This window comes from Lates calcarifer, linkage group LG5, assembly GCF_001640805.2.
Source record: "Lates calcarifer isolate ASB-BC8 linkage group LG5, TLL_Latcal_v3, whole genome shotgun sequence".
In the NCBI taxonomy this organism is placed as follows: Eukaryota; Metazoa; Chordata; class Actinopteri; family Centropomidae; genus Lates; species Lates calcarifer.
The window spans coordinates 26848468-26863371 of NC_066837.1; the positions used below are offsets into that span (position 1 = coordinate 26848468).

At 39.2% G+C, this 14904-nt stretch overlaps 1 protein-coding gene across 5 annotated transcripts in view; it reads left to right on the forward strand.

The window, feature by feature from the left end:
• rptor (regulatory associated protein of MTOR, complex 1) overlaps positions 1-14904 on the forward strand; it is a 162063-nt gene that overhangs the window by 87568 nt on the left and 59591 nt on the right. For all 5 annotated transcript variants that reach the window (XM_018678495.2, XM_018678493.2, XM_018678497.2 and 2 more), the window contains exons 9-10: positions 6918-7018; positions 9051-9195. In XM_018678495.2, the coding sequence (XP_018534011.1) occupies positions 6918-7018; positions 9051-9195 (246 nt within the window). The remainder of the gene's footprint in view (positions 1-6917; positions 7019-9050; positions 9196-14904) is intronic.

Consider the following 14904-nt stretch of genomic DNA (forward strand, 5'->3'; position numbering starts at 1 on the left):
GCTCATCCGTTCCTCCATCTTTTTTTGGTGAAGGACTTCAGTGTAGTAACACTCCGTGTCACACTTATGTTTGTACATTCTGTCTATTCCCTTTGCTAAAAGTTCCTTCTCTCGGAAGGAAGTGTCCAGGGCTTTTCTCAAAGTGTCACTCTCTGCCTTCAGACTCATTCCCTACCTATTAATGTGCATCTGCACTTATGGTCGGAGAGGCTGTGAAGTGGCCCGCTGGCCGCAGATAAGTCCACCTGCTTCCTGTATGAGGGGGGTCTGGGATGTGTCAGTTGGATCATAACAACCATGCAAATGAACATTAATAGGTCATATCGCGTATTATTGGCAATTCATTCAGCAGAAACCTTGAAGATTAACCTTGGAGTAATCTGCCTCCATCCCACTTAAGTGGATTATATTGATTGAACATGTCCATCCACTGCCAAAGAACCATGGAGGGATTCACTATAGCAGCAAGCTGCTTATGTTTACAAGGAGCATGTGCTTTCAGATCAGTCATAACACAGACAGAGCAGGAGCGTGAATAAATGTACTGTGTGGATATAGAAGGATAGATGATTACAGCTCAGTTCTCGTGTGTTACACTGTGAGCACTTCGCCTTTACTTAACATGCTTTATTGTGTTGGCTGATACAGCACAGCGTGATGAAACAAGCAGCAGATTCATCATCTTATCTCCATGACACATATATGTTATATAGCTACAATTATATGTGCAAAAATAATAATCATTCATTTCTCCTCCTTCTCATTTCTGTACAAAAAAGAAATACAGCTAATACATTCACTGCTGTTTTGACATGCATTACTCTGATCAAAGACAGTTGCAGACTTGCTGTGAAGGGTCTATTTTTAAAGATGTATGATATACACCAAAGAGAATCATCTCTCTTTCCTCTCATTGCTACAAAATGCACTCCTGTGTATTCTGTAAAGTTCATTTAGTATGTGTTTTTTACTGTTTACAACTCCAGTATGGAGTCTGATTTTTAGATCATGATCAGATGTGGTTGTTTTTATATTTTGTGAGTTGCTAGTAGATGCTGGAGAAGTGAAAAGCTCTTGTATTTTCATGACACAGTAGTCAGAATGAAAACAGAGCATCCAGCCAGTCCCAAAACATGTCCCGCAAGATGTTCTCTACATTGTTTTCACAATAACATTATTATTTTACTTTTTAATTTGGTTGTTGGGTCCCTATTGAGGCCACTCCCACCCTTTGTGCTTTGTGTTTGTACCCCCCCCCTGAAGCAGTTATCTCTAAAAACCCACTGCCTGTCAGACTTAACTCCTGTAAAAAAAAAAACAACAACCAAGGTCATTATGTCTAAACCTAACCAAACTGTTTTCAGAATTTTTTGTGCTTCAACTCTTCTCCTGCCCACATCTTTCACTTCTCACACACAGTTTATACCTCAGATTGTAGATCATTTTGTGCTCTGTCACACAGTGTGACTCCCTAAGCCATAGGATTTATGGTTTTTGAGGTAGCAGCCTCTGATCACCAAGAGGAGCCCTCACCTGCTCCATTGATCTCCATATTAGCTCTCCTCAGACAAAACCCAAACCAGGTCAGTTTTTAAACTGCCATACTGTGGTCATTTTTCACTTTATCTACACAAATAACACACGTCTGCTTCCAGTAAAGTCTCCTGGCACTGATAGTCAGATTCCACCAACAGGAGTTATGATTTTTGAATTATTATGAGGAGTTCAAGAGGTGCGCAGAGCAAAATCTGACTGTGTAGAGACTCATCAGTTACAGTTGTCATAGTAACCCGTGAGTGCAGTTGGACACAACAGGTGATTGTGATAAAGATCATCTGATATTAATACAAAGATTTTCTTCTCTCACAGTGTTTTTGGGCATTTTATTTCAACATCCAGCTTTGGCTGTGTATTATTTAAAACACATTTGTACTCTTTGGTTTTCTATCGAATGCACTTAAGCTTCCATCACCACTTTTACAATTTAACTTCCAACTTTTGATTCTGCATTTAGCTGTTTTTCCTTTCTGCTTCCACTCCTGTTTGTGTTGTAACTACTCCTGCATACTTTCTGCTACAGAAACCATTCAACTATCAAAAGATTTAAACTTTGTCTGCAATTTTGCTATTCAAATGAATGCTTAAACTATTAGTTTTAACTTTCAGCTTCTGCATCTGCTTTTTCTCTCTGCTAATTTCAGCCATTTTAAGCATTGTTTCAGCGATCCATTCAGCTCTCAGCATTCACACGCATTTTCCACAGGAAGTACATTTTCTAGTTTGCCTGCTGACTTTGTGGTATCCTAGCAACAACATCCATCAAAATCACACCAGGTTGCTTTTTCTATGGAGGCTTCAACAGAGAGAGATGAAGGAAAGCTAAATATTGTTCAGGCTTTAAAATGAGTCTTAAGTGATTGGTCTCAAATCACATTCAAAGCAGGTTTTTTTCCTTTGTCATCATTCTGCTGTGTCCTGATTACACACACGTGAGCATGAGCATGAGCTAGTGGACATTACACTCACTGACCACTCACTGGGCTCGTATTCACATCCTAAAAGGTCACACAGTTGGAAACCACGTGTCCAGCAATCATCATCCTTGAAATATTCTAAACATTTGTGGATTCAACATAATGTCAGCTTTTGATAGTTGCGTGCTGTTGATTTGTTTATTAGTTTGATCATTCCTCTTTCTCTGCTCCATCTGTGCATCCTTCTGTCTCTGCTTCCCACATACATCCAACACACATTCTGGCCGAATCCAATCACAATAGCCTTTCAGATAAAAGAGTCACGACGCCGAGCGCATGTGGATTTCACCTGCTTAAGACACGCTCAGTCTCTCGCTGTTCCCCTCACACTCTATTGCGCGTACTGTCTCTGACGCACACTCATACCTTCTCTTTCATCTCTCATGGGGCTGACACAAGTGTTGTGGGTTGATCCTTATTCACAGCCTCCCACTGAGTCTTTCACAGTGAGCCCCCATCCCCGGTGGGGAGAGTTGAACTGCCTCTCTAGTGTCTGACACTGTCCGAAACCCGGCTACACTCTACTCACTGCGGGGTCTCTGCATTTAGAAACCATTCCCTCTGAAGGAATCCTATCACTGTGGAGGAACCTCAGCTTATGTACTACAGGGGAGATACTTCATTGATCCTCCACATATACATTACATCAGAGAGAAAATTCAGCTTTAGAGGCAGCTGACCCTGCTCACGTCTAACATCTTGTATCTACACATACTTAGACTAGCTCTTGATCTAGCTGAGGATAGGATGGTGTAAATTAGGTGTTAAAAACACATTTACATTTCTTCCCTATTAGTCTCATGGCATCAAACATGACACAAATAATTAACCATGAAAATCAACACCAGTGCCACATCAATGGTAGCAATGGAACCAGCCACAGTACATAAGTTACACATATGCCTGTTCAGTGTCCTACGCAGCATGAAACAGCTCACCTGCAGCACCACAGCTTTTCAAAATTCATCACGTGATGTCATTAAAGGCTTTGTAATTCAGAGGAACTCCACAGCTTTTAGGCATAACACACAATCACATGGTGAGTTTCTGTCACAGTTATTTTTTTCCTCCATTGTAAACTTGTCACTAGTCACTGAGGTCATTTAGAACAGTGTTCAAAATAGATACCAGGAATCACATTCTCCCATTCAGATGTCATATAATATCATCATAGCAATAGTCTAAGTTCACAACTCAATAGCTTTGAGCTGGGACTTTCATTATTGGGGCTAAACTGCTTGTGTTGTGAAAAATAAGAAGAGCCTAACTCTATAAACTGTTTTGGATCAGATCTGCTGTTGCCATGTATATAATTATTGTTACAACACACAACGACCAAAAAAAAAGTAAAAATAATAATAATTCTCAGTATGCACTGAGCAGCTGTATCAGGTCTGACCCAGTACTGCGAGCCCAGAAAACCTCTCTGACCTCTCTGACCTCTCTGACCGCTCTGCTTTGTACCTCTGGTGCTAAAAAGTAACTAGGATGAATTTTATTGTCTTACACAAAAACATTACGTAACACAGATTTCTGTGTTTCTGTGTATAAGGTTTGATATGCAGAATCACCAACACATTTTGGTCAGTGACACAAGTCTAAACATCTCCCAGGGCATTTTCCAACCTTTTTAACAATTCATCCATCCATCCAAACATTGCCTTTTTGTAAATATATTCTCCTGGATCCTGAGATAGGATGAAATGCTGAGTGTTCATCCTTACTGCTGACTTGCCAAACACCTTTGGCAAGCACTCAAAGTGTTCAGGAGTTGGCAGGCCCTCATGGCTATACAGTAAGCTTGTACCTGCCAGGAGCTTCACAGCTGCTATTATTTGTCACTTAGAGGTGGAAATGGGAGGTTTAGGTCAGAAAGAGTTCACACGCTGTGTATAGTTATAGGTCATTTGTTAGTGGGGGCTGATTGACTTAACATCCTAGCTGCCAGACTTTGGTACTGATAACACTGTATTTTGTGAATGTAATTGTAACGTTTTTTTAAAGTTCTTTATAGTTGAACGAGTTAGGTATTATTATTATGTTAGTGATAACTCTCTTTTATACTTCTGTCAGAAGACAAAGACATGCTTTTGGCAGTGCTCCAGTTCACTAACTAATGATTATAAAAACACAGTGGAAATGCAATGTTTGGGAGTGACAGTGGGTGATGGCATTTCTGTAATGAGGAGAAATCAGAAGAAAATATGCCAGAATGGTAATTCTATACAATGCATCTAACTTATTTTTTTTAACAGTCATGCCAAGCCCCTTTTATTTTAATAACATGAAGGTCATTGGTCATAGTTACATGTTGGGTTTTTTTGTGTTTTGTGTTTTTTTTTTCTTTAACTCACTTTACCTCATATTTATTAACTCATAATGTAGATGTTGCATCATAATGACAAGTCAGTTACTATGCTATCTCATGGGCACAAAAAGTGACATGATAATTATCCCATTAGCTCAAAAAATTAATATTGTTTTCTCAAGACAACAGGATAATTATACAGTGCAATACAGCACATGGAAACAGAATGGAATACTTTACATTATCACCATCCTTGTCACAGGTGTAACTGACATTTGTTTACCTGAATTTGGGTTAAACACTGAAGGGTGAGTGGATGTTGTTTGTAGACAGCTGATTGTGACAAGTAAAGAAAGAGACAACAATTGTTTGTTGCTAGAGACATCTTTGATAAGACAATTATCTTGTTATCTGGAGATGTAATGAGATAAGTAACCTGTTAACATTCTTTTTGTTTTGTTTTGTTTTGTTTTTGACATAAGTAAAAAAAAAAAAAAAAAAAAAAGCTGCAGCAAAGCTACAATATCACAAGCTTTTGTGATATTTTGCTGAAGTTGCCATGTAATGTCTTCCAGCATGTGTTCTATGTAATAATAATAATAATGATTATTATTATTATTGTTTTTGTTATAGCTTTTCTGAGTTGACTGGGTGGTTGGTAAATTAGTGTGGAAGTGGACTAAAGTGGAAGTGGTTTGACATAGTTGCTCTTAATAACAGCAATAATAAGACAATAAGACAACAATGGCTTGGTTTTGGCTGCAGTTTACATCAGAATGTTTTAGGTGTCTTGTGTATTGAATGCGTGGTGAATCATGGGGCTTCTGTCATGTGTTGGCACTTTTTTCCTTAGTTGTCATATGGTGCAAAGACCAAACTGTATTGACCATCAGTTAATATGTTTCACAATACAATCTAGGGCCATCTTGTTGGATTGATGACTGAGATTTCACCTTTCTCTAATAATTGTCATCAGCCACAGTGGATTATAAGCAAAGAGAATGAGTGGTCAAGCCATCAGGTTTTCTCTTTTGCTTACATGTATGTAAGTAGGATTTTTAGCTGGAGTTATAAAAGTGCTTTCTTTCATTTATCTTCCATGTCCCCTACATTTTTCTTGTTAATTTAAAACATATTCCTCTCTTTATTCAGACACAAATGACTCACTTCCTCACATTAGCTGTAATATCTGTGAGCCAGTTAGTGTTTGCCCTCAACCCCCTCTCTGCTTTTACATAGTGTTCATTAAAAGACAGACACCTAGGTGTAGTAAAGGTAATTTCCTTAGTTTTGCTACAGTGATTAGTTCCACTTTGTCTTGGGCTCTGTCTGGAAGACACTTCATGGTGCTCCCACTCTCCTGTCATGGAATAACTAGAATGTGGTTTTTAAGTGCCTGACTATAAGCAGAGCAGTTTCTGTGAAATCGAATGTATGCTAGAAACACAGCTCTGTAATGTGTAATGACACATCTTAACAAAACAATAGAAGATAGTACAGATACATTAGAGGGCGTATAGCCACATAGAAATACAACTCTAATATTTTAAAAATATTTTGATATTGTATTCCCTGTATATAAACTGTTTCTCCTGACCTAACATTTCTCAGTAATCAGGTGTATGTGGGAAACACTGAAAATATGTCACTGCTGAGATCTCTGGGTCAAATCAGTGTACAAATGTACTCCTTTGTGCTTAATTCTGCTGATACAGCCCAATGGAAATAGTTTCATTAAATCGGCTGAAATGACTCTATATGTAAATCTGACATATGTTCTAAGCAAAATCTTACATTATTTCTCTGCTGGTGCCTATTAGATATTGTAGATAGATAGATAGATATTGTCTCTGTGTCTCAGGCCTACAGTATCTCTTGTACATGAGTGTATAAGCACACATGAATGTTCAGATTCATTATTAGTCTCTCTGAGTAAGAGCCTAAGTACCTGTAAATATAAATTTCTTCACATGTGTTGTGATAATACTACTGAGCAGTTGCCACTTTGTGCTCTAAGTCTCTATAGATAGTGTGGCTGACACAGTGCCATCTGTGTTATGTTGTGTGTGGTGCAGGATCCCTGGCAGGCTCAACGACAGACGCACTCCCCTTGGAGAGCTCAACTGGATCTTCACAGCCATCACCGACACAATTGCCTGGAATGTGCTGCCTAGAGGTGAGACTGAGACACATGCAGACACACACTTAAGGGGTGCATAGTTAAAATTGTATAATTACACAACAAGATTTTTTCCCCACAACTAATAGAACAATTCCAGTTTACATGCAACTTGGGCCCTGTTTTCAGTCACTTTGTCCCTCATATCCATTGTTTATGACAACACTGACCTCACCAAAGTGATTTATGAAATTTGAATCAGGGTGAGCAGTAAAAAAAGTTCAAAAAAATCAGTGTATTTATCTGCTCTAACATAAAACTAAACTTCCCCTTGTATGGACATCAGTTACTAAATGTTACTGTAGCAGCACCAGTATGCTAGTATCCAACTATACCAGCAGCTCTGTCCTACTTTTTAGTAGATTTGGGGAATTTTACACTCCAGTAACCCTAGCCAAACTTGTTATCTATGTAGCATTAAGGTCACCTTACACATTGGTTAGTCTTGTAACACTAGTAACAGTTAAGCATACTGTTTAAAAATGTGAACAATAAAGCATAAATATAGCCCCTCTGTTATTTAGCTAAGCAGCTCAATAGAGAAATGATAGAATGAAGAACTAGTCTGATCTTACATTTCTTCCTTATCATACTTAGAAACTAGAACTTACTGGCTCTGCATATTTAAAACTTACGAGAATGGAAAGCTTGCACATTACAGTGTTGTCATAACCAAGAGGAACAAGAGCAGGAAACTATGAAAATAAGACTCAAGATGTAATAAACTGGAATTATCCTTTGAAGCAGGAAAGGACACAAACAAGAGCACTTTTCTTACTGGTGCTGAAGATGGAGGAAAGACACCTGAGGCACACTGAAGTTGGGAAATTGTTCCATAACATCTAGGCAATGATGAAAAATGACATGATCCTTGTGTTTCAGCTCAAAGGGAGCCCAAATTAGGGCACCTAATAAAAACAGTACAGTAGTGTCAGCAAAACTAAAACTTTGAGATTATCCTCATTGGTTGAAAGTAGTGAAAATGTTGATATGAAATGCCAAGAGTGCAGTAATCGCAGGTTGGCTCCTGAAATTGAGATGAATTGTGTTTGGAGCATCTAGCACTGTAGTTGGGGACATTATTTTAACCAGAATTTAGTGTATTCACACACATACAGACTGAAGCAACACAACAAGCATACACATGCACTTATGGCCATTATCCCGTAGGCTCACCGAGACAAAAATACACATTGACTCTCATTGACGTTTTTGACATGTATTTATCGTGTGCCTGCAGCACACATACCTTTTCTCATCGCTCACCTGTTTTTTTTTTGTATGCAACCCACATCCGCAGACACACACACACAGAGGCACACTCAGACTCTCCTGAGACAAACTGTATCCCAGCTAGAATAGCAATGTGACAATGCTGATGGCTGCCAAAGCCTTTTAAACCCCCGGGGCTCTGCTGTTAATGAAGCAGCCCACATCAGAGAGAATCCCTGTAATGAAGGCACTGCACACCTAATCCAAATCTCTCTCTTTCTTTTTCTCACACACACACACATACACACACTTGCCTCACACACACACTTACTCAGACACTTCAACATTTAAACAGCTCAACACTAACAGCAGGCATTAGATTTGTCAGACACTGTCTCTCATAAAGTACTCCACACACACACACACACACACACAGACACATGCATATATTTGCTCCCTCACACAAACAGGGGAATCACAATCATAAGCCAGAGAGATTGCCATGGGATTGGCCTGGCCCCATTAAAGTGAATTAGTGAATACATTAATGAGCTGATGAAAATGTGACCACGACACATCACTCTAGCCTGCATCTCACTGTCCTCTGTCAGCATACACACAGACTACCCTGTTTTTCTCCAAAGTAGCCACTTTGCCCTAATTAAACTTCTCTCTCTTTCCCAGTTTGAGTTTCATTCACTCATTCAGCGCCCCATTTTCCTCACATGTAATCCTGTCTTTGTGTTAATTTTATTTATTCAGCACCCCTCTTCTGTCTCTGACTGTGATGGATAATGTCTGTTCTCTCTGTATTCAGATTTGTTCCAGAAGTTGTTTCGTCAGGACCTGTTGGTGGCCAGCTTGTTCCGCAATTTCCTATTAGCCGAGAGGATAATGAGATCGTACAACTGTACACCGGTCAGCAGCCCCCGTCTGCCCCCTACATACATGCACGCCATGTGGTAAGTCATATGTTGATGGAACTACGAGGGCTTGTTTACATACACACAGATACACAGATATTCTTGTCTTTGTAGAGCAGAGTTGGGCAAGAGGAAGAGGAGCAACTACAAAGCTTTGCTGTTTGCTCATACACACATTGTGTGATTAGATGAGACACACAATGTTCTGTTCTTCATGTCACAGTATGCATATTTAACAATTTTAAGAGGTTACCTTAGAGACACAGAGAGATTAAAGATTAAAAGATGCAATCAACCTAGTCACATATGCACAAATGGCAAATCTGGACTCATTTATTAAATGAATACCCCTCAGAAACAGTTTTTTGTTTTTTGTTTTTTTTTTTTGTAGAAATGTTCTGTGTTTTTAGACCATTTTGTTCAGTAATTTTTCTTATTAGTCATTGAAAAAACAGTGCAGGTTTTACAGGTGCCAGCTACTCTACTAGAGGGTTTGCAAAGTTTAAGAGAGAAGTCTTAACATTCATGGAAATATATACTTTCATATATACAGTTAGATCAGAAGACTGATAAATAAATATATGATAAATACATTTCAGCTGTGTGCATTCAGCACAGATGTTTGTTTAAGGTCTGTTTAGCCCAGTGTAGCAGAACAACTGGAAGCAGGGGTTTGTTTCATGAAACTGCTCCAGAGCTAATACACTCACGTCATCTTCTGTCGTACATGTTGTATCTTGTGAACGTAACATGGGTAGACAAAACAAGATCCTGTGGTTTTACCCATTGGAGATAATTACTGACCAACAACAGCTGAGGTTGGTGGCTGCACACAGCATCTCAGTCCGCTGATAGCTTGCTGGCTTTCCACGCACGCACACTGACTTTCAACAACACCCAAGTGAGTCATAGATGTTTTGGTGGCTAGCTGGTGGGCTAACAAATTACAAAACAAGAAACACTTTTCTAACTCTCTCAGTTTCCCCTGCTTACAGTAGTTAAGCTAGGCTAGGCTAAATACACTCTCACACATGTGAAATTGATGTTTATCTTTTCAACAAACTCCCAGTAAGAAAGCAAACAAGTGTTTGCCAAAATGTCAGAGTATTCCTGATGGAGGCACAAGTTGGAAAATAGTGTGAGAGTTGAGCAGAGACAGACTTACACTTACACTAGAAAGAGGTTACAGGTTGCTAATATTGCACTGTTGCTACCTCTTACTGTGTGGTACTAACAGGAAGTTGGCTTTTGTCAGATAGCTGTACAGTTAGCTATAAGTGGTATGTCATGGCTGCACACATAAATGTATCACTCCACTGAATAAAAACTAATGAGAGTTTCCCCACATTTACACTAAAAACAAAAATGAAATGTTAAATTACTTTCACAACTTCTCAAAATAAATATTGTGTGAGGAAGTGTGAGCCAAAGCATGTAGGTGTTTTTATTTGCTTCTGTCCTCTAGCATATGCACACACCTCTCTCATGCTAAGTAGAATTTCCATGATTTGTTTCACAGTTATTTTGTATATTGACTACTGCAAGTGTTGCTGTATCATAAAAAAGTAGATATGGCCATGGCTTCACTGACAGCAGCCTCAGTCGACCTGAGCACAGTGTAGACAGACAAGGTTGTGTAGCGGCATGGCTTTCGCCCTCACATACTGATATGTAACCTGCAGCTGAATATGTCCACCTTTCGATTGAAAGCAGCAAGGTAATGTCTGTTCTCTAGAGAATATGAATAGACTTTGTGGGACATTTTTGACCTGTCTGGCTGTGGTGGACACGGCAGCTTGCTTACTCACACAGCTTGAAACTTGAGCCAAATTGCTGCAGTGTTTTTACAAGTTCCACCATCTTACTGATTTGTCTCATATGTATTCTCATTTCTAGTATTGCGTATAGACATAGAAAGAGGTGCTGAAAAGCCTCCCTGTTGTCCATTGACTTTACATGCTTCTCCATGCTGTGTAAAATCATCATCTATCTCCCTTTAGTTACACAAACACTTCTCCCACTATCTATTGTTTCTCTTCTTGGTCTTCTATAAATGCCTCCCTCCATCTCTCCCACTCATTATCTGGCTCATGTTGGGAAAAAAAAACGCTCTCTCACTCTGTTTGCCTTGAGGAGCGACTTGTTGTGTAACACCCTGGCATCGCTTATTGTAAAGAATACTGCTCCCTCCTCCTTGAACAAGCAGTAGTCTTTCTCTCTCACTCGTACAGGCCCATTACTTTAGGATTGTGGGTATATTGCACTGTTTACGGCCAAAGAAATTGGGAGTTGCACTTTGTTTCACACCAGAATATGCAGTATTAAGCAGGACAGAATAACGACAATGCTTTAAGAGTGCAGGGAAAAAGAGTGAAAGGACAATAAAAAATGGAAGTGCCAAATATAAAAGGCGAGTAGAAAAATAAAAGTTTGGATCAGCATAGATGGGGGGCAGGAGAGGATGGTAAGGGGAAATTAAACAATTTGGGGGCTCGTTGATCGATGCTGGTGTCCCAACAGAAACGGCAATTGTTATTCAAATGGAGCAGAATAAGGGAGAGCAGATAAACACAAGGCTGATTACTCCCTTGTGGACAGTTTCAGTGTGGGAGTGTGTGTGTGTGTCTACTTTGTGTGTGTTTGGGAGTGCACGTCGCTGCACCACTCTCTGCAGGCAACAGGAAAAAAGAGCTTAGTCAGCTGCCAACTGGTTCCCTACACTCCTCTGTTGTCAACTGTCCCCTTGACACACACACACACACACACACACACACACACACACACACACACACAGACAGGTTTGGTGATGAGTTACTCATTTGTATTGGCAGGCATCATCTGAGTTAATGCTGTCATCTCAAGCGGTGCAGCAGCCTCCTGTGATCGTGTCTTCACTGATTAGACTGCTCTATCTGCTTGTTTCCTCTCTGCTGGATTACATTTGTCAGCGATATTTCTACACAGATTCCACTCCCAGTACTTCACGTTATGAAACCTAAAGAAATACCTTGTTGATTCTTCCTGCTTGAAGAAAAGCATTTTGTGTTTGTGTCATATCAATTTTTTTCTGCACAGTAGGACCACACAGTTTATTTTCCTCTCAGATACTTTTCATATCACAGGAAAATGCAGACTGCAAGATTTCTTGACTTAAAGTGCTTTTGTTTATCCCTTAGCCATTTACAGTGGCAAGAAAAAGTATGTGAACCTTTAGGAATTTCATGGTTTTCTGCATTAATTTGTCATAAAATGACATTGGCCACTCCAAAAGGTGGATTTTGTTTTTCTGAAGTCATTCTGTTGTGGACTTGCTCCATTGTTTTGGATCATTGTCCTGTTGTATCACCCAACTTCTACAGAGTTTCAGTTGACATACAGACATTCTCACATTATCCTATAGAATTTTTTGATACACTTGGGAATTCATCTTCCCCTCACTGATTGCAAGCTGGCCAGGCCCTGATGCAGCAAAAGCAGGCCCAAATCATGATGTTTCCTCCACCATACTTTACAGGTTGGGATGATGTTTTCATGTTGATATGCAGTGTCCTTTTTATGCCAGATATAGTGCTGCGTGTTCTTTCCAAATAGTTCAATCTTAGTTTCATCAGTCCACTAAACATTTTGCCAATACCGCTGTTGAGTGTCAATGTGCTCTTTCGCAAACTTCAGGCTGTGCAGCAATGTTCTTTTTAGTAAGCAGCAGCTTCCTTCGTGGTGTCCTGCCATAGACACCCTGCTTGTTCAATGTTTTACGTACTGTAGACTCATGAACACAGATGTTAGTCAGCTGCAATGATGCACATTCAAATCTTTGGCTGTCACTCGGCGTTGTTTCTTTACCTCATTGATCAGTCTTCTTGTGCTCTTGGGGTCATTTTGACTGGGTGCCCACTTCTCAGTAGAGTAGCCACAGTCCCAAAGTGTCTCCATTTGTAGATTGTTTGCCTAACTGTAGACTGGTGAATTTCTAAAGTCTTTGAAATGACTTTATAACCCTTTCCAGCTTTATGTAAATCAACAGTTCTTGATCGTAGATCCTCTGAAAACTCTTTGGACTAAGCATGGCTCACATAAGCGTATTCTTCTTGTGCAGAGCAAACTCAAAAAGTTTGAGTGGTTTTTATCAGTCAATGTAGCTCTAGTCCACACCTCCAAACTCATTTTCTTAACAAGATTCCAGGTATGCTAACACCTGACTCCAATTAGCTTTTTTGAGGTCATTAATTCAAGGGTTCACATACTTTTTCCACTTGCACTATGAGGTTTTTATGGTTGCTCTCAATAAAAACATGAAAGGTCAGAATTTTATGTTATTATTTTAGGCACATTTTATTTGTCAATACCTTTGACTTAGATGAAGATCAGATCAAATTTTAAATTACACAAATTAATGCAGAAAACCATGAAATTCCAAATGGTTCTCATACTTTTTCTTGCCACTGTAGATGGCTTAAAAATCTACCATGACACAATATGAGTAAGAAAGTGATAAGATCATTTTTCAAAACCCAGCTCTAGCCTCAACTGTTAAATTTTTATTGCATATTTAAAAAAACAGTAATAACTGAAATCAAAAGGCACAGAGTAATACAGGATCTCAAAATAGAATCAAATTAAGACAGCATTATGTAGATTCCCTTCAGCAGCAGCCATATACCAGGAGATCACTGAGGCACCAGTGCTTTATCAGGAAGTGTGTAATGGAGAGACAATGAGGAAGTTTCCACTGTGTGGAAATCCTGTTTAGTTAATCAAACTCAATATGATGAGGTCTTGGGCACTCACACTGACAACAGCTAAGACATTTTGAATTGAGACAATGTAGCTTTTGCTAAACATAGTGGTAAATGCTAAACCATAGTGTAACAGTAGCACTAATAGGAAAAGTCATCAAGTCAGTGACCTCACTTTTACATTAGCATCTATAAGCTTATCGTCACACCTGATTATGCTGCAGAGAGCTGCAGCTAGCATTTAAATTTCCACTCAGTTACATCCAAACACACAGATATGATGATATCTCATCAGATATGACACAATATTATTATCACCAGTTTCTATCACAAATAAACATCCATAAATCTGCTTAGAAATCACAGAAAAACGACACTCCCTATAACTCCAGAACTTACCAGACAATCTTGATATTTTTAAGTTTTCCTCAGTATCAAAGTAATCCAGTGATAGCTGCCTACATCCCTGGGGACATTGCAAACAGGAACTACTAGTACCTCCAAGTAGCATACTTTTGATGGTGCCAATTAAACAATTATAAACAATTATAGAGTAAAAATTTGGCTTGGGGGGGGGGCTGTCACCTACCCAGTAAAATGAAGGATCTTGTTCAGTTTCAACTCCAAATTCTACTTTGTGTGAATCCTTCCCCAGAAACCTTGAGTAAGTATCAGAGAGGTTTAACTACCATACCTGTGCATTTCTAAAATTTGTATTCTTATGCAATTAACCTACCAAAAGATTGCTGGTTCCAATCTGTAAATGAATAGTGAAAATATAACAGTCGCATGCCAAGTACTGAACTAGTGTGTTCATCTACAAGTAGAATTCCACTTCTTTTTATGTTATAGCCTTAAATAATTTCAGGATTGTCATATACAGCAGCATGTTTGATAATTGTGCTGTTAGATTCAAGCTGTAAAACCCTTTGCAAAATGAGTACACCTGTTCCTAATAATGCAGTAATGTCTGTTTAACTGCTGCTGGAGGGCTAAATGTTTTTCCTGCCAC